We start from the raw sequence: 20,782 nt of genomic DNA, 5'->3' as shown, positions 1-20,782 counted from the left end.
CATGTTATAGGATCCAGATCTGAAGACTGCATACAGATAACAGCTTGGGAGGGAAACCAGAGGAGCTGTAGCAGTTGTGGATTCAAGAGAGGAAGAAGCAAGATCACATTCCCTAAGAGATTTGGCATAGATATGTGGTGGGACCAGCCAAAAGACTAGAGCATAGTTTGTGTAGAAAATAAGGGTGTTGACTGCTAATTATTGGTGGGAGACAGGCTGTGCAGTTTAAGGACAGGTTTGCTAACTTGACATAGTCATATTGATATTCTTCATTGTGAAATTCTTGTTCCATTATACCTGATAATCTCTATTTCTTTAATATAAAATAATTTTATTTAATATGAAATAATTCTTTAATATAAAATAAAATAATTTATTTGTCAGGGGCTGTCGAGGTCATCAGATCAATTCATTTATTTCTAAGTGTTACCAAATTCATATTATTTTTCCAAAGGGTAGTTGGCATTGAATTGTGTGCCATATAGATTATAAAATTTCATTTTGTATGTTCTCAAGAAGATTTTGAGATAAGTAGGTAATAGTTACGATTATTCAAATGAAACAAATTTGATTAAATTGGTTATTAATTGAAGTAGAGAAAAATAGTTTTATTTATTTATAAAATGAAATTTATTTTATGAAACAATTTATGGAAATGAAAAAAAATGAAACATAATTTATGGAATTGTATTTGCATTTATATTTCTAGTATCAGGGCTATTAGTAAGCAAGAATTTCTCTGATCCGTAATGAGTGGCCACATAGCATACATTTTATATGTATATCACAAGTGTTTTTGTTTTACATTTTATGCTAGGAATGTTGGAGAGAGGATGGCTTCAGCAACAAAGCCATTAGTGCTTAGGAATAAACCAGTAAGTAGAATGTGTGTGTTATACCATTACCTCACTAGGACATAACTATTTCAGAGCAGAACAAAATAAGACGTTATTGAACAGCATCATATTGACATTGTGGTAATTTTCTAACTGTTATTTAGGTGCGCCTTTTTTGAGCTATATGAATATATCTTTTTGACTCGCACTTCTGAATTCTTTAAAGCCAAGAAAAAGTATTTTTCTCCTCCTCTTTCCACGTTATTCTACAATCAAGGAACAAGCTCCTGAAGTCAATTTCTAAGTTTAATGGGAGATATTTGTACTTAATTAGATACCATTAAATTAAGACTACTATCCTCATTTGTTCACTCATAATTCACTATATTTATTCATTAATTTAACAAACTTACTACATCTTACCATTGAGGATGAAAGGATGAATAAAACACAGTTCTTACCTCTTGCTGTTCATGTTTTAGCGGAGTAAACAGACCTGTAAGCAACTAATTGTGATTGAGTATGCTGATATAATGGAAGCATATGCAAAAGACTCTGGGAATGTTATGGAGAAAAGGATCAGCTAGGAAACAGAACGGGTTGGGTGACAAACCGTTTTCATGGAGAGGAATCCTGAAGAAAAAATTGCCAGTACTCATATTGGCAACTGTGAGAACCAGATTTTGTAAAATCCATTGATATTCTCTATCCTTAGCTTTAAACTTAATACTTCTGGTTTCACTTTCCCATTGTCTGTTCCAGATACCTTTTGTTCTACAGCCTTTGTCCTATCTGGTTTTATTCTTCATATCTTGGTTGGCATTGTGTTCATTTTAGATAACTGACCTGACTTTGAGCTGTGACTGTTAGTCTTCCCTGGCTCTCTTAAAGTACACTGTTTTTAGTAACTATCTCTCTCCTTGACCTATTGCATCAAAAAAGGGAGTTTCCCTGGGCATGATTTTGCCAGCCCTCTAGAATCCTAACTTGATCAAGGAATCCAATGCTTTCCAGCCAGTTTTATTTTTCTGAGGTTGAGTATTTGAAAAGGAAGTTCTGAGAGAACGCAGTTGTGATATGGCTAGAAACCAGGGTGCAAGGGATTGAGAGGGATGTGATAAGTTTGGAAAGGCAACTGAAGGCTGGACAGGGAAAACCATGAAAACCATGGATCTGGAGCTTTATTCTTCATACTCAATAGGACTCATAAATTGTTTTCAAGAAGGCTGTGATACCATTACAGCAATACTGTAGAAAGATAACAGTGTAATGACTGGAACATAAAGAGGAGAGGTTGTAGTCAGAGAGGCCAGTTAAAGGAAATAGATGATGAAGCCCTGAAATGAGCAAGATAGTAATGATGTGGTGCAATAACAATGAGTACTATTACATTGAAAATAAAAAATAAAAAAATTAAAAAAAAAAGATAGTAATGATGGAGAGGAAGATATAAATCAGAAGGATTTCAGAGATGGAAATTATAAGATCAGGGCACTAATTAGAAATTGAGTGTGAAGGAAAAAAATTACTGAAGATATCTTCAACTTTTCTGCTTTGGGTGATTGGACAGATTATTTTTTCCTTTGTCTTTACAATTATAATTAATGTAAAAAGTTAATTATACTTGTAACTATTTAATGGGTTTTCTCCATTGAGCTAATCTTTCTGAAGGAAGGGACTTTGTCTTTCTTGCTTTTGTCTCTATTCCGTAGCACCTGGCATAGTATCTGGTCATAATAATCCACTCAATTAATAATTATTGACCAGCTGACTAGCTTCATGAATTCAGTACATTTTTATTTCCAAATGTAAATTGTTAATAAATACCACAACTCTTCTGGATGAATTTTAATACCTTTAACTAAGACATGAAATTGTGAGAATGAGCAGTTTCAGTGAAAAGATAACATTATATTTTGGACACACTGAACTGAGATGCCATGAGACATCCAGTTGGAGATGTGAATTTATCTAAACTTCAAAAAAGTGATTTTGGTAGGAGAATCAGATTTGAGATATAAGAAAAACCTGAAGCCATGGAATATTTGAGATTAATAGAAAGAGTAAGTGAAGTGAGGCTGTTATGGTTGAAGATAGAAGTCTGGGAAGTTAAGTAAAGAAGAGTTAATGAAAGCAACTTGGGAAGGATGTGCATAGTTTTAGGAGACAGATCAGGGCGTAGTGTTGTGTCAAAGGGAGGTGAGAAGAGAATTTTAAAGAGGAACATGTCTTGGGAGGCAGTATTAGTGAAATTTGAGTCCCTGGAGGAGTTCTAGGAAAGCCAGGGATTCCTAAAGGATTCTATTTTTTGTTTTGCTTTAGAATTCAAATTTGAACTCTTTAATTGATAAAGTACTTACTTTAAACTTAGAAGACTTTCAACTACGTTATGTATATGAAATTCAAATAAATTTCCTTCTGTACTGGTATTTTTCAGTCAATAAAGCCTTAAGATTGTCACCTGAGTATGAACTGCAAGAAGAAAGGACCAAAATGTGGAAGGAAGTTTCTATTTTAGATGAAGTATATGTCCTAAACTAGTTTCCTCTTTAAATTTTCATGGTCCAGTGCTCCTTTCACTTGCATAAATTTTACTTTTTAATCATGATAATACTTTTAAAGCAATTAAAAGACAAATGAATTTCTAGCCATTATAAATTATTGTTAATGCATAAGGATATTATTATGATATTTGTGCATATACTGAAGTGTGTGGTAGAAAGGGGAAGCTGTAAGTCTTTGATTTGTAAGCCTTTCTGAGTTATTATGACTTTTTTGAAACAATAATAAGGATCAGAATTTTGCTTTATTCTCCTAATTTTCTTTGGAAAAAGAAATTATTTTAGCAATAGAATAATTCCTTAATATTCAAATAGTCAGAAATAATAGAAGAAAAAAGAAAAAGAAAAAAATTCTTTGGAAACAGAAACACTTGAAGAATTATTTGGCTTCAGGAATTCACTGCTTATTATATATATGTGTATGTCCTCATGAAGATTTGTTTGGTAACTCTGAATTCATAAATTGGATGGGCTGCTACTCCTATAGTATGACAGATTTCCTTGTAAATAGAACCCATTAATATTGTACTGTGCACCCACTAGATGATTAGTAAGTTTAGGTTGAAAGATTGATTGTTTAAAAGACTTAGATTACCTAATGTTTCTAAAATGTCTGACTCATTGCAGTTTTTACAAAATACAGAGCCCAGTGATTCCCCATCAGTTGTTTTACGTGGCAGAAACTAACTTGGATCATTGGTAGTCAGGTTGGGTCCGCTGATGTTTTTCGGCCAGGTTCTGGAACGTCTTCAATAATGGCGTAGATGTTAGGGAACCATTAGCTCAGCAGAAAGTTTCAGAGCCTGTGGGAAAGCTCTGAAGAGTGGGGGAAAAGTCACAAAATAGATGGACTGAATACATATTTAGGACTTGGGTGTGGAAAAACTGTAGAAGGAATATTTGTGTTTTCAATTTAGGGAAACTTGAATACGATGGAAATGACTCAATTAAGGGGAATTCATCTGATCACCTTTACCACGGGTTTCTTGATAGAGATTGATTTTGGTGGTAGGAGACGAAAAAGAATACTTGCTTCCACTTTTTCTGTTTGTTTTGTTTTTATTAGCCCCAACTCTTTATTCTAACAAATTTTGCTCTTTATTGATAGTATACTCTCTTTTCTAGGCAACATTTTTATCTCCCATGGCTGAGCAGAAAACTAAGTAGTTGGCCTAAAAGAATGATTATAACTCAGCCAAGATTTAGGACAAGAATCAGTAAGACAGTTTGGAGGTCTAGTGGCTTGAACTAGGATGGAGAGTAGGAGTGTTATCTGCCCTTTTAGGCTGAAAGGGTTATAGTATTTCTGGCAGGAAAATCCATATTTATTGCCCTGAATTTATTTGAAAAGCTTATGAACTATGTTTGCAAGATATCAAAATATGTGATAAAATCGCATTCAACATTGAAATCCTATTCAAAATAGGATTTAATAACTCTAACATGGACCTGGGAGTAAGGGTTATACCATCCTAGAGCCCTCTTCCTGAAAAGGTCATGTCCCCAGTTCTTTTATAGTTAATTCTTCAGCTTGGTAAAAGGCATCGTAACTTGGGGATTTCATGGAAACTCCTAAGGTGGTCATAGATTGCTTCAGTTCTGTGTCCCTGCCAATAGGAGCCACTGAGTGTCATGGATCACAAATGCCCTCTTCACACATTTTCTGGTTTGTCTGCTCACCGGTAAACCTACAGAATAGAGTGAGCCCTTTGCAAGGCTGTGAATTAGACTGAGTTTCCTTTGGATATTTTTGCTTTGTTTATGGAGACTGCTTTTTACAAATAGAAGATGGGGGTGGAGCTTATAGACCTTAATCCAAACCCAAACATTTGTTAAAATGAAAGGAAATGGTTGAGTTAAAAATAAACTATCTACTTCTTGTTTAATTCTCCTTATGCCCATAGATGGTTTTTAGTATATCCAGCAGATAAATTTTTGTATGTTTGTAGAAAATGTTATCAATATGAATGTTACTATTTGAATTTGGGGATCTATTTTGGTAAGAACAAAATTTGAAGCCATCCAATTAGGATTAAATTAGAGTAGGGTATATAAATTAATAACCTGTGATTAATTTTTTTTATTAAAGCCTATTATGCTTTAAAGGGTTTCTTGTACTGATACACTTGATTTCAGCACTATCATTACTAATTAAGCTAATTAAGAAAATTGCTTTTGAGGGTTCAACTTTGAAGTGTCCTTTACTTAAAATATATGTGGACTGTGCAGAAAATATTTCTTGCCTAATGCCCTCTTTTAGTCTCAGTCATAATTCGAGTTGTAAGGGGGCATAAAAGTGAGGAGGCAATGCTAAATTTTCATTTAGAAGTATCAGTCCCAGTATACCCAGAAAAATACTGAACAGATGAAAAAAAAAAAAAGAAAAAAACCCTAAATTGGACAAAATGCCCAGAGATTCCAGCAAATGGAGCTTACTTGAGACCCCCCAAAAAGGAAAATAATAATGAATATATAAAATTTATACCTAAGAGTAAGAAATTTCCTTCCTTTCCTCGAGGTAGTCTCTTCTGTCTTAAGGATCATTCTTACATATATTTTTATAATCAAAAATTCTTACTAAGGGGTGTGATTACAGACAGTCAGTACAAGCTATTTAAAAAATATAGAGAGTTCTGACGTTTCCTTTGTGAGAAGATTTTAAACTATAAACAGATTGTTTAAAGATATAGAGCTATTTAGAGTATTATTACTACTTTTTAAAGTGAATTTTGGTAACTGTTCTTTCATGGATCTTATCCATTTTATGTAAATTGTAAAATTTTTGGCATACAGTTGTTCCTAACATTTTCTTAGTATTCTTTTAGTATATGTGCTGCCGAAGCAAGCACTCTTAGTATTCTTTTAATATCTGTAGAATCTTTAGTGATAATTCCTTTTTCATTTCTAGTTTTGATGATTTTTGTTGTGTTTTTCTTTGTCAGCCTCACTAGAAGTATATCAGTTTTATTGATCTTTTCAAAGAATCAATATTTGGCTTATTTTTTCTCTGGCTTGTCTATTTTCCATTTTGTTGATTTTGCTCTGATTTTTGTCATTTTCTTCCTTTTATTTGCTTGGGCTTTACTTTGCTCTTCTAAAGGTTGAAACTTAGGTCACTAATTTTAGACCTTTCTTCTTTTTTAATATTAGCACCCAAAGCTACAATTTTTCCTCTAAGCACTGATTTAGCTGCATCCCACAAATTTTATATTGTATTTTTACTATCTTTAAGTATGAGATATTTTATAATAACCTTTCTGGTATTTTAATTTGACCCAGTGATTATTTAGAAATCTTTTGTTTAATTTGAAAATATTTAGGGTTTTCCTAAATATCTTATTTTCAGTGATTTCTAACTTAATCCTATTGTGGTTAAAGATACCCTGAATGATTTCAGCCCTTCCTGATTTATTGAGACTTCTTAAGGGTCAACCATGTGGTCTGTTATGGTTAATGTATTGTGTGTAGTTAAAAATAGGGGCACCTGGGTAGCTCCATTGGTTAAGCATCTGGCTCTTTACTGGGACTCAGGTTGGTGTCTCAGGGTTATGAGATCAAGCCTCCGTCAGGCTCTGCACTAGGAGTGGAGCCTGCTTGGGATTTTTTTCTCTCTCTTCCTCCCCCTCTGCCCCTTACCCCATTTTAAAAAAATTAATATTTTGCATGGGTTGCCCTATTTTATAAATATAGTTAAATAATCCTTTATATAGTGACTAAATTTTTGTTTAGTTTTTCTATCAATTGCTGAGAAAGAAAAGCTGAAGTTTTTAACTATGATTATTTCTCTATTTCTTCCTTTAATTCTTTTAATTTTAGGTCATGTCATTAGGTCCATATACATTTATGACTGATATCTATCTGAAAAATCGACACATCATTATGAAGTGTCACTCTTTATCTTTAGTGATACTCTTTGTATTACTGAATTATACATGTAAATTTTTTATTTGAATTAATATATGTGCCATGTATTTATGCCAGACTTAATGTATTTTGTTCTGTTATTGTGATCTCTACCTACTTAGTTTTCTCTTGTAGACAGAGACAACCTTGTTTTCTTAAAATCCATTCTGATTAGTAGTGCTTTTTAATTGAAGTGTTTAGTACATTAATATTTAATGTAGAATACAATTGATTAACTCAGTAATTTTTTTCTGTTACCCCCTCCTTTTTGTTGTTGTTGTTGTTGTTGTTGTTGTTCCTTTGTTTCTTCTTTCTTGCCTTCTTTTAGATGAATTTTTAGGCTCTCATTTTATCCATTGACTTGTTGGATATACTTCTGTATCATTTTATGAGTGATTATGTGTAGCATACATACTTAACTTTTTGTAACCTACTTAAAGTTAATGTTATACCACTTTACATAAAATGTAAAGAAACCTTGCAGTTATATACATCCATTTATCACATCCCCATCATCTCTTATATTATGGTTGTCATATATATTATACCTACATTCATTATAAACTCTGTTATGGTTTTTGCTTTAAACTGTCATATGTATTATTTTTTTTTAAGATTTTTTTAAAGTAATCTTTACACCCAATGTGGGGCTTGAACTCACAGCCCCAGGATCAAGAGTCACACATTCCACCAACTGAACCAGCCAGGTGTCCCAGTACATATATTATTTTAAAATTTAAGATAAAATTATGATCTTTAATATTTGCCCAAATATTTACCTTTTCCAGTGCTTTTCATTCATTCCTCCAAATTTGAATTTCAATGGTATCATTACTCTTTAATGAAGAACTTCTTTGCCATTTCTGTAGTGTGGGTCTCATTTCTGTAGTGATAATAAATTGCCTTAGTGTTTCTTTATTTAAAAATATCTTTATTTCGGGGCGCCTGGGTGGCTCAGTGGGTTAAAGCCTCTGCCTTCGGCTCAGGTCATGATCCCAGGGTCCTGGGATCGAGCCCCGCATCGGGCTCTCTGCTCAGCAGGGAGCCTGCTTCTCCTCTCTCTCTCTGCCTGCCTCTCTGCCTGCTTGTGATCTCTGTCTGTCAAATAAATAAATAAAATCTTTTAAAAAACATATCTTTATTTCATCCATATTTTTGAAGAATATTTTCACCAGACTAGGTTTCTTTAAAAATGTTTTCCTGTTGCCTTTTGACTTATATTATATCTGATGAGAAGTACCTAGTAATTGTAATCATGATTTTCCTGTGTGTATTGTGTTATTTTCTCTTTATTATTGACTTCATCAATTTAGTTATATGCCTGTGTGTGGATTTATTTGCACTTACTAGATTGTGGTTTTCTTTTTCTTTTTTTTAAAGAATTTATTTATTTATTTATTTATTTATTTATTTATGGGACAGAGAGTGGGCAGGGGGTTGAGATTAGAGGGGAAGGAAGAGGGAAGGGAAGAGATCCCAGGCAGACTCTGGGCTGAACATGGAACCTAACACAGGGCTCAGTGTCAACACCTGGAGATCATGACCTGAGTTGAAACCCAGAGTCAGACGCTTAATCAACTAAGCCACCCAGGTTCCCCTAGATTGTGGTTTTCTTAACTTGAGTTAGTAAATTTATTTCTCTCACCAAATTTGAGACCTCTTCTGTCACTCTTTCTTCAAATATTATTTTTCTGCTCAATTCTCTCTCTTATCTGACTTCTGGTACTCCATTTTTGTATATGACTGATGCTTAAAATTGTTCCACATTTCCCAGATGCTCTGTTTCTTTTTTATTGTTTTCCTTCTTCAGATTAGTTGATTTTAATTCATTTACTCTAGAATTCACTAATTTTTGCCTTTGTTATCTTCAGTTTGGTGTTAGTCACACACATTGAATTTTTATCCAGGTATTTTTTACTTCTCAGTTTTGAAATTTCCATTTGTTTCTTTTTTGCATTTCCTGTATCTCTTCTGAAATGTCCTGTATTTTTAATCAGTTTGAGTATATTTTCCTTTACTTTACCGAGTATACTTAAAATTGCTTCTTTAAAGCCCTTATTTGTTGTTTCCAACATCTGGGTTGGCTTTTATCAGCAGATTGAATCACATATTCCCTGTTCATCCTATGTTGAAAAATTCTGGAGTGTATCTTGGAAATTGTAGCTATCATGTTTTGAAGGCTCTGGATTTTGCTACATTCTTCTGAAGAGTGTTGATATTTTCCTTTCAGCGTTCATTTGATTCAGTCAGATTCAAATTATAAATTGTCATGTGTGTGGTGGGCAGTGGCTTAGATCTCAGTTTAGTTCTTTAAATTTTAACTGTAAGCTGATTTTCAGTTTGTTCTACTCCTGGCTGAGCACAACTTGAGGCTGCCTCTCATGACCCTGCAATCATGACTTGAGCCAAAACCAGGAGTCGGGTTTAATTGACTGAACCACCCAGGTGCCCCAACGGCCTTTAGTTTTTTTTTTTTATCATAGTATGTTTGTTTCTCTCTTTTCCTCTGTCCTCCTTTTTCTTCCTATGCTTTTCCCCTTCATTTCCTTTTTTTCTTTTTTCTTTTTTCCAGATTTCTTAATCACAGGCAATTGATTAGGAATTCATTCAGTGACTTTTGTTTGAGGAGGTCAACATGCTCCTACCCATCCTCTTTTGTGAATTCTCAAGACAAATCTAACAGGAAGGTAGACGGCACCAGAAAACTGTACTTCTATAAGTCTTAAGCTCCAAAGAATTTTGGAATTCAGATTTTTGGGATTGTAGAAAAGTAATATAATTTTGTAAAAGTAAATTCTGTATTATGTTACATTCTCACTGATGTCTTGTGGGCAACGATATTAATATTTCTTTAGTTAAACAGTATTCACACAAAGTAAAATGACTAAAGAATGTAAGTCTCAGGTAAGAATTTGCCACCAACTGAGTTTTGGTGCCAAACTTATGAAGAAATACATTTTTAAAAATTTCACAGCTTTTTAAATTTGAGAATTATGGCTAAGAGATTGGACCCTTGTTGTTGGGCTCTTGCCCAGACCAACAGTGGTGATCACCAGCCCAGTGTGTATCCTCATGCCATTTACTGTTCCAATGTGTTCCGTGTTTATTGCACACACCTGTAACTCTGAGGGCATTTTGTGGTGGCAAGGGCATGTCCTGCTCCCATGTGAGGTGGCCCTGCAATTCTAGCAGTTAGCACACCAAAGCAGTCTTTGATCAGTAACAGATCAAGAGCTGGTGAATACATATTCCAACTTCTGAACCCCCCCTTAGGTGGGACAAGTGTAAAGTATGTTTCCCGTGGGAATGAGCCCTGGTGCTCGCAGTGTATTCTGCTTACTAATGTGCCCTGTACTGCTTTCTTCCCCATCCCACCTCACTTCCTCACTCTCTTACTTGTGCTCCTGAAATCATTCATTGAATAGATTACTTGCATTCAAATCCTCCTCTCAAGTTCTACTCTGGGAGTAACTCACTCTAAAACATGGACCCCACATACAGCCTGGATCTTGGATTAAAGAAGAATATTCTTGCAGACTTCCATGTAGTTATTAAACACTATTTGTCATGTTTTTAAATTTCATAACTTAGAGTTGGGGGATCCCACTGGACTAAGAAGAACAGGTTACCACTTTATAATTGCCACTGTTGACGTTCACACACCCCTGTTCAGGCCTTCCCGTTGCTACTACAGTTTCTGGCTCCTACCTGTCATGCCAGGAGCCCACTGTCAGTCTGAAAATTTGGTTAATGACTAAAACATTTTAGCTTATTATGATTTTTTTAAAAATTATTAGTTTTTTTTAAGGTTTTATTTATTTATTTGACAGACAGAGATCACAAATAGGTAGAGATGCAGGCAGAGAGAGAGGGGGTAGCAGGCTCACTGCTGAGCCGGGAGCCCGATGCGGGACTCAATCCCAGGACCCTGGGATCATGACCTCAGCTGAAGGCAGAGGCTTAACCCACTGAGTCACCTAGGTGCCCCGAGCTTATTATGATTTTAAGTAATGCATATTCTCCTGGCTTGAAGACATTTTTAAGACACAAAGAAGTTGATGTCCAATGGCTAATTCTCTGGCTGATCCCTCAGCAAGTGGGAAGGTGATTTGGTCTGGAAAAGCCTTTCTTGCAGCCTCAGATTTCAGTGTGTTGGGTGTAAAGGCTGAGTCTGACCCTTTGTTATTTATTCCTATAAATGATTCTGTGTTCACTTTCTTGCAAGTAAATTGCTTGAGTTAAAAGTTGGAAGTTCTTGTTACAACTCTAAATTCATTTTTTTTAAAGTGAAATTCATTTATAGAGGAACTGAAATCATTAATTATGTTGTAGCTCCTTATCTTTTTTATGATACATGTATTGCTGTGAGTATAGTGCTCTAAAACATCTGCTCAATAGTCCGTTATAGCAGCACAAGAATGCTTTTACATGAATGCAATAAAGTAGCAGATGCTTTTTAACGACAACTTCCCAATTCATTTAGGAAACAAGTCAGTTCTGGATTTGGTTTTTCTTCCAAGTGTGGCAACTGTGCAGGCAAATGATTCCAAAGAGGTTAGAATTGACAAATCAAGACACTCTGTATAATTTTTTAGTGTTCTGCAAGTTAGTCTAAAAACCTTATCTAACAGCAGTTTAATAAAATTAGCATTTTTCCCACTATGCAAATAATGCTTTACCATTATAAGTAACCAGGAAAATGCATTAATTCAGTAATACCAGTTTAAGCTTCTTTTATTTTCTGCTTTGGGAACTTCTGTTGAATGTTGATTTATCATTACCATTACAAACGGAAAAAGTGGTTGAATGCACAGGCTTGATAACAGGGAGACATGGGGATCCAGAAATTAAAGTCAAATGTATGTATTTTCTTCTAGAAGAAGTTCCTGTTGCCTGAAAGACAGATTGTGAGGCACTGGTGATGCCTACATGTCCCTTTGTATGGTCCTTTGCAGGACTGGTGTTCTCCAGTCATCAAGAGATGACTTGGAGTAGGCAGTCATCAAGAGAGTGTGTTCTGAAGGGTGCTGGAGAAGCCATCACTGGTCCTCCCTCCCCCATCCCCATGTCTTGTTTTCTGTTACGGAAATTGTATTGTGGGTGGTGATTCATTAAGATTTCCCTGCTCAGGCAAACTTCTCTTCAAAGGCAAAGACTCTTGGTTGGATTAACACGTCTGCCTTGTAACATTTACTGTTGGTAAATCAGTCAGGTTCTTTTGCTTGGAAAATCAGATCAGAAGGGCTGAATTTGGAAGCTTTGTGCTGAAAGAGGAAAACAAAGCCATGAAAACTAGATGTAGGGGATGCCAAGGATAAATTTCATCTTCTTTATGTTTTGTTTAACAGTGGTCTGGATCGGACGCCTGGGTGGCTCAGTGGGTTAAGCCTCTGCCTTCGGCTCAGGTCATGATCTCAGGGTCCTGGGATCGAGTCCCGCATCGGGTTCTCTGCTCGGCAGGGAGCCTGCTTCCTCCTCTCTCTCTCTGCCTGCCTCTCTGCCTGCTTGTGATCTCTCTCTGTCAAATAAATAAATAAAATCTTAAAAAAAAAAACAAACCAAAAAAAAAACAGTGGTCTGGATCAACAGCTGATAATTTTTTAAGTGGATGTGTGTACCCCAGAGAGCTTGCAAAAACAGTTCTCTGAGATGTAAGAAATAATGTTTGAACTGCTATTTATATTTATTTTTACTTACTTATTTTTTTAATGAAGCTTCACTAATATTTGAACACAGCCTCATGGTGGGTCTTCACACTGTTCATGTGTCAGAAGACCAGGTGTCATATGTCACTTGAGACATCAAAAGGCACAGGGGGACCCAGATGATAGGCAGGAGCTAATAGTGTGCCTTCATTCCTTCTGGTCTTTGTTACACACCTCCGTGTTCCGTGGCCTGGATTCACCAGGATAATACCGTCCAGTTTTAGTTAACACAACTCTTGCTGGTCAGACTGGGTTCTTTATAGATTCCTGCAAAGAGCCTGTCACGAACAAAAAAAATGGCAGTGTGTAAAGAAATGTATAATCAGATCCTTCAAAAAATTAGTTGTCCGAATTTGAAACTTAGACTACTTCAGATAGGATTTATATTTACTGTTGTTAATGAGGACTCTTAATCTTTTGTTGTGCCTGTGGATAGTTGGAAGCTATCTGTGTTGATTAGCAACTCATTGAAAAGCATCCAGAACATGAAGACAAACCTCTTTTAGCTGGAGAAGGAGATTGAAATGCCAGGATCATGGTTTACTAAGCACAGCCTTTGATATACAGTAGTTGGCCTTATCCGCTGTTTGCTTTCTCTGGTTTCCGTCAACCATGGTCCAGAAGCAGGTGACCCTCTTGACGGATCCTCAGAAGGTCAATAATAGCCTAATCCTATGTCACAGTGCCTGTGTCATTCATCTCACTGTGTCATTCATCATCACATAGGCATTTTATCATCTCCCCTCACCACAGGCAAAAGGGTGAGTACAGTAAAATAGATATTTTAAGATAAGCACCACATTCATATAAACTCTATTGCACTATATTGTTATATTTATTTTATTTTATTTTTTTAAAGATTTTATTTATTTATTTGTCAGAGAGAGAGAGCACACACAAGTAGGCAGAGTGGCAGGCAGAGGTAGAGAGAGAAGCAGGCTCTCTGCGGAGCAAGGAGCCCAATGTGGGACTTGATCCCAGGACCCTGGGATCATGACCTGAGCTGAAGACAGTGACTTAACTGACTGAGCCCCCCCCCCAGGTGTCCCATGTTTTATTTTATTATTAGTTTTCATTGTTTATCTCTAACCGTACCTAATTAATGAATTAAACGTTACTCTAAGTGTGTATGCACAGGAGAAAATTCTAGAGTGCATAGGATTCAAGTACCATCCATGGTTTCAGGCATCCACTGGGGGGTCTTGGAACATACCCCTGCAGATGAGGGGGGACCACTGTACTTGTTCCATGTGGCTTTGTACATCTTCCTCAGCTGTTGCAACCACTAAAATCACCTATCCAAAAAAAAAAAAATGGAAAAAGAACTGAAGCCAGACCTTTAAAATGCCATATCACAATTAAGATTTAAAACAAAACAAAATAAAACAACTGCAGCATATATATTCAATCAAATTGTTCTTACCAAAATACCACTGGCAAAAAGGTATCTACACCATTAATAAATAAAATAACCATATTTTTGTATAACATTTTATTTATTGTGTTGATTATACTTTTGGAACCCAGGGCTCTTTGTTACTGTGCAGATTAGAACGGGGTTCTTTATGAAGAGAAAGGCCCTTCAGAGTCAGTTTTGAGTTAAGTCTGTGTGCCCAGTGCTGGAGAGAGAGGCAGGATTGCTGGGCAAGCAGGATTTGGGCATTTGGTGTCCAGCTGTCGGATAGTCCGGGACTGTGATTGGGACTGGCTGCTTGGAGCTGGGAGCCCAAGGAAAGGCAGGCAACAGTGGGCTCATTTGCATGCTATTTACATGTGTGACCATTTTGAGGTGTTAACTTTTTCAATGTGTATGTTAAAATCAACATTTCTGCGACTTAATTTAGCCACAGCCACTGGCCAAGAAAGCTGAGTGCAAAATGGGCAGGAAGCCCAGAGAGGTGATTGCAGGGTGCTAGTGAGGGTTCCCTCATGCTCAGAGCAAAGAGGAGGATGGAAAGGCTACTTCTACCAGTACACCGAGTATCACCTAACTACAACCATTACTGGAAAAACAGTTCTTCAAATTTGTCTCATAAGTTTTCCATTTTAATGTATTTTATATGTAATATCTTATATAGACACACAGGTTCATAATTGATCAAAAGGTGAATATGCACATATTAAGTGCTTACATGTTTTGACTCCTGGAGTCCAACCAAGAAAAGTGCATAGCCTTCTGATTTATAGAGGGGAAATGGCAACAGAAAGTTTATACTCACTCCATTCATTTATTTCATTGAACAGATATTGATTGCATGTCTCTCATTTGCCAGGTAATGTTCAGGATGCTTGGGATACCTGAGTGAGTATGATAGGAATAAGCCCTGCGCTCAGGGCATCCTAAGGGATGTGTGCGTGCCATGCGGAAGAAGCCTTTCTTCGACCCTGGACCAGAAAAGGCCCCAAGATGCTTTCTTACATTCTTAGAGCATTTGTAACCCTTTAATGAGATAATTAGAATCCCTCTAGTTATAAGCAACTTTGAGAGCAGAGGACATGTCTGTTTTGTTCACCAACCTCTCTCCAGTGGCAGCACCATGGCAGGCACATAATAGTTGCTTAGTAATCGCTAGTGAATGAGTGTGTATGTGCTCTGTTCACACACCCTGTGCACATGCACACGCACATATGTGAGTATTTGCAAAGCTGAAGAAGAAATGTACAGGACATTGTCAAACAGAAACTGTTGTGGAAGGCAGCAGGAATGGAGTGAACAGAACGACTTGTGCAAGGAGATCTCTTAGTGGGCAGCAAGAAGAGCTTGCCAGAAAGAAGCTTGGATGGTTAGAGGTCACAGAGGTGACATCCTCATCTAGGTGATGAGGAATGTGGTGAACATGGACAAAAAAACTCCTAAAAATCTATCTAGAGGGAGGGTATGGTCATTGAACTAAAAGTAAACCCAGGGAAACAGTGATTGGGATGTTTAAGAGGTCCATGCTACATAAATTGGTTTATACTTCAAAGAGCTGAAACAAAAAAGGTTAGACTCTCATACAATGAGTTTATAGATGTGATAAAATTATATACACTCTGGGGACTGTACATTTTCTCTAGTAGCACTTATTATGATGATAATTTCATTGTTATTTGTGTGATTGCGTAACGTGTCTCCTCTTTTCGGGGCACACTGTCTGTTGTCCTGCCCTCTGTTCCCAGATCCTAGGACAGTGTCTGGAACAACGGTTGTCACACCAATGCCTGCTGCCTATTTTTGTACAGCTCAGAAGCTAAGAATGGTTTTTACATTTTTATATGATTGAAAAAGAATCAAAAGAATAGTGTTTCATGACACATTAAAATTATATGAAATTTAAATTTCAGTGTCCATAAATAGCGTTATATTGGAACAAAGCCACACTCAATTTACATATTGTCTAGGCTGCTTTTGTGCTACAATGGCAAAGTCGAGTGGTTTTGACAGAGACATGCGGTGCACAAAGCTGAAAATATTTACTCTCTAGCCCTTTAAGAAAGTGTCTGCTGACCCTTGGTCCAGAACACAGAAGATACCCTGTAACATGATGATGAACGAACGAATAAATTAATCTGTATACCTACTATGTGTCAGATAGTTTTAGACTCTGTCTTGTTTAGTGCACTTCAAACAAGGGAATAATGGGAGAAAAGTGGCTTCATTTAAGAAGTAAGCAACTTTAGGCTCAGCAGGATTAAGTGATCTGTCCATCCAGTGAGAGGCAGAGCCAGGAATTGAATCCAGGTCTAACTCCAAATTCCATGCCTTTTTCCACATTTGATTACACTGTTTTTCTAATTTTTTTTTTTTTTATTTGACAGAAAGAGAGATCACAAGTAGACAGAGAGGCAGGCAGAGAGAGAGAGAGGGAAGCAGGCTCTCTGCCGAGCAGAGATCCCGATGCGGGACTCGATCCCAGGACCCCGAGACCATGACCCGAGCCGAAGGCAGCGGCTCAACCCACTGAGCCACCCAGGCGCCCCCTGATTACACTGTTTTTCTATAGTATCTGGCTGGTTTTATCTGAGATTTCAAGTGTATTCTTACATGCCAGTAGAAAGATGAGAACTTTCATTGTGCTCTCATTGCTGCTGAAATAGTATTATTTAAAAGGAATACCATGGGGGCACCTGGGTGGCTCATTCAGTTAAGTTTGTGACTTTTGATTTTGGGTCAGGTCATGATCTCGAGGTCGTGAGATTGAGCCCCACATTGGGCTCTGTGTTCAGTGCAGAGTCTGCTTGGGATTCTCTCTCTCTCTCTCTGTCTCCCCACTCCCTGCTCACTCCCTCTCTCTCTTTAATAAATAAAATTTTTAAAAAATCTTAAAAAAATAAAAATGACTTCATGACTTGTCCTGGCACGGCACAGTTCCTGGGATGTGGTGTAGGTACCTCTGGAACTCTTTAAGCGCTTCTCTTGGTAACAAAGCCAACAAGCAAACAAACAAAGCCCTGTTTGCATCCGCATAACCGAGACACAGTCCTGAGCAAGTGGGAGGAGCTGCTGGCTTCCTTGAAGGTCCTCGGGAGCAGTTCTCTGCTCTTTCCTCCATGTGCCGTTCTTGTGCACGGGGTACGGGGAGAGCCCGTGCGATAGGGTGCACCACACTCTGAAAGTACTACAGTGCTTGCCTTTTAGTCTGTTAATCAAGACCTTATCATTTTCACTCTTTGGCAGTGAAATTTACCCATTTCTGGATTTGAGTATAGAAGTTTATTCATATGCTGAAGAAATTTGCAGTTTATTCATCAAGACATTTAAAAATCTCACTTGTTTAAATTAGGGTAGTGCTATCTCTGCTTTAGTAAATGACTTCAGCCAAACTTCAGCCTATTGAATTCAATTAGCATCATTCCTTGAGGCTCAGAATTTATCCCCACGGTAAATCCGACATAACATCCTGAGATAGAAAAAAAAAAAATAGGAAAGAGGGAAGTTCACCAAATGGAGATGTAGCTCCTTTAGTAAGGTTCTGCTTACTACTTATAAAAGCACAATAAAAAGAAATTAAAGAAGGCCTGAAGATGGGATTTGTAGGGATAGGCGGTCTGAGGTCTATGGGCCATACCTTACTTTTGTAAATAAAGTTTCACTGGAATATAGTCCTTTTGTTTACATGCCGCTAATGGCTGCTTTTATGCTACAATGGCAAAGACATATGGCCCACAAAGCCTAAAATATTTACTATCTGGCTTTTTATAAGAAAACATTTGAGACCTCTGGAATTAGGGTTATAAGAAAAAAATAGAAGAACTAGGATTGTTTAATATGGGAAAGAGATATCTGAAGGTAATACATTGGTTCATCATTTTGAGAGGTATTATAGAAAAGATGAATCTTGTTTCTTAATTCTCTGCGAGGGTAAATCTAGTGGAACCTAATTCACCCTATAGCACGGGGAAGGATTTTCTGGCTCTGGATTTAAAACAGAGTAGCTTATAAGGCAAGTCTTACACACTAATGATTACATGCGTGGTGCAAAACTTTACTTCTTTTTAGCACTCCAAATTCCACTAGGAAAGATTCCTTTTGATTAGAGCTATCAGCAACAGATCTGCAACTGAATGTTATAATCAATAAAGGAGTACTGTACTAAGCCATCAATGGCCACTGATACTTGAACAAGAATCAATTCAAAAGAAAAAGAGAAATGAAGGTTTTTTGTTTTGTTTTTGTTTTTATTTTTGATAGGAGGAGGTAAAAGAAAAGACCAGGGTCTGTGTCCCTTGAGTGGGGATGATGAGCCATGTGTTAGGTTAACAGAGCTGCCTAGGCTCCCACTGAGAGGAGGCCAGTGACGTAGCAATTCTCCGGAAGACACAGATGAGCAGCCACTGAAGGCAAGCTGGTTTATTGCATAGTTTTGAGCCTTGGTGATGGGCTTTCTTAATGATGTGCTCCCACAGACTACAAAAGTAAAGAATCCCAAAGTAGCCCCTTCATGTGTATGTGAAGTAAGGCTATCTGGAGTGGTTTGCAGACCACTTGCTTTAGCATCACCTGGAACATTGTAAACAAGGTAGATTCTTAAGTACCATCCCAGAAGTACTGAGTTCAAAAGCAGAAGTTTGGGGATGGAGCCCAAGAATACAAATGTTTAACATTCTCTACCCCCTCAAGTCTGATGGTCTTTGCAGAGTGAAGGAGAAAAACAGAAAAAAGGTAAACTGATGCTGGTTTTTCTTTCTTTCTTTCTTCTTCTTCTTTTTTTTTTTTTTTTTTTTTTTTGATTTTATTTATTTGACAGAGAGATAGAGAGTACAAGTAGGCAGAGGTGCAGGCAGAGAGTGAGGGAGAAGCAGGCTCTCTGTTGAGCAGGGAGCCTGATGTGGCACTCGATTCCAGGACCCTGGGATCATGACCTGAGCTGAAGGCAGCAGCTTAACTGACTGAGCCACGCAGGCACCCCTGATGCTGGTTTTTCTTATGAAACAAGCAAAGGGGAACTCTGAATAGAATCACATTTGACTGATTATGAAGCTCAGAATACCAGGTAAAAGTCTTTCCATTTTTCTCCAGCTAGTCCTGATTCCCCCAAGGAATGTCTGCTTTTAAAATCCCTTATCCTATGAACTCTTTTTGCTTACAGCTGCTCAGGAATCCTAAAAAGTAGATGACAAGAACCAAACTTATCTTTTAAGAAGTCCTTCTGAGCACTTCTGATTTTTTTTTTTCCTCTCAGAAAACAATGCTATTTATATATTGTTCTCCTGTCAGGGCTAATTGTCATTGACATATGATAGGTGCTATTAAACATCACTGTTCCCTCCCACCAGGGGAGCGTTGTTCTCTGGCTTGGAATCTAAGCAGCAGTCTCTTTCACAGTCTGCGTGTAGTCATCCAATTGGCTAGCTGTCCAACTCCAGACTCAAGCTGTCTTGCCATCTCTGGCACAGTCCTAAAGGGAACAGGGCCTAAGAAGCACAATGGAGCCAGCTGTAAACATTCAGAAAACTGCCAGATGTGAATTGGTGGGTTTCTGCATTGCCTCCCTCCTGCCTTCCCCTTGAGCATGCCAGGCTGCAGACGAGGATTTAATTCCTCACAGGAGATTCTTTCTCTCAGTGGGAACCCACATTGGCCATGCTGATGCTAATTCTCTCCCCTCTGAAGAAGCTGGGAGAGCAAAGAATCATGGGTGTTGTTTTTCTTCTTAAAAAACATCAGGAGGAGGAGTGATAATATTCCTGGGAGCTGGGGAAGCCTCACTGAGATGCTCTGCTTGGGATCATCTTGGTGACTGCCCTTTGTTGTTTCGATGTCACCCTGAGTACTGTAAGACACATGCCTGCCTTGTGTTGAACCCTCTCTTGTGTACCAGATACTACATTTACAATTGCTGAAAGAATGCCATCACTTGGAAAGATTCTTGTGAGTCATTTACTCAAAGCCGCAGAAAGCATGAAAAAAAAAAGTCATTTTAGGAGTAAAGACAGTAAAAAGAACCCCCCCCCCCCACTGTGAAACAAAAAAAGGGCTGCTTCAACTTAAAGTCCCACTTAGATTATTTTTATGTCACTTTACAGTTTCAATAATTAAAATTCTTTCTTTCTTAAGGAATTGATTTTTCATTGGTTTGTCAAAAAACTTCATCACTCTATCACTTTTAAAAAAAGATTTTATATATTTATTTGAGAGAGAGAGCAGAGTGGGGGCAGAACAGACTTCCCACTGAGCGTGGTGCCTAATGTGAGGCTCCACAAGGGACTTAATCCTAGGAACCAGAGACCATGACCTGACCTCAGAGGCTTAACTGATTGAACAGGCCCGGCACCCTCAGTCTTTATCACTTCTGAA

General features: G+C 37.3%; 1 protein-coding gene across 18 annotated transcripts in view; it reads left to right on the top strand.

Annotated features, from left to right (window-relative positions):
* Positions 1–20,782, top strand: part of ATG10 (autophagy related 10) — a 240,447-nt gene that overhangs the window by 123,242 nt on the left and 96,423 nt on the right. For 6 of the 18 annotated variants that reach the window (XM_046000409.1, XM_046000408.1, XM_046000405.1 and 3 more), the window contains one exon: positions 818–875. The exons of the other annotated variants lie outside the window; for them this stretch is intronic. In XM_046000409.1, coding sequence (XP_045856365.1) covers positions 818–875 — 58 coding nt within the window. The remainder of the gene's footprint in view (positions 1–817; positions 876–20,782) is intronic. 18 annotated transcript variants of the gene reach the window in all.

The sequence above is a fragment of the Meles meles genome, chromosome 3 (assembly GCF_922984935.1).
Source record: "Meles meles chromosome 3, mMelMel3.1 paternal haplotype, whole genome shotgun sequence".
NCBI lineage: Eukaryota > Metazoa > Chordata > Mammalia > Carnivora > Mustelidae > Meles > Meles meles.
The sequence above is the reverse complement of the archived record's forward strand: the minus strand, read 5'-3'. Positions and strand labels throughout refer to the sequence as shown.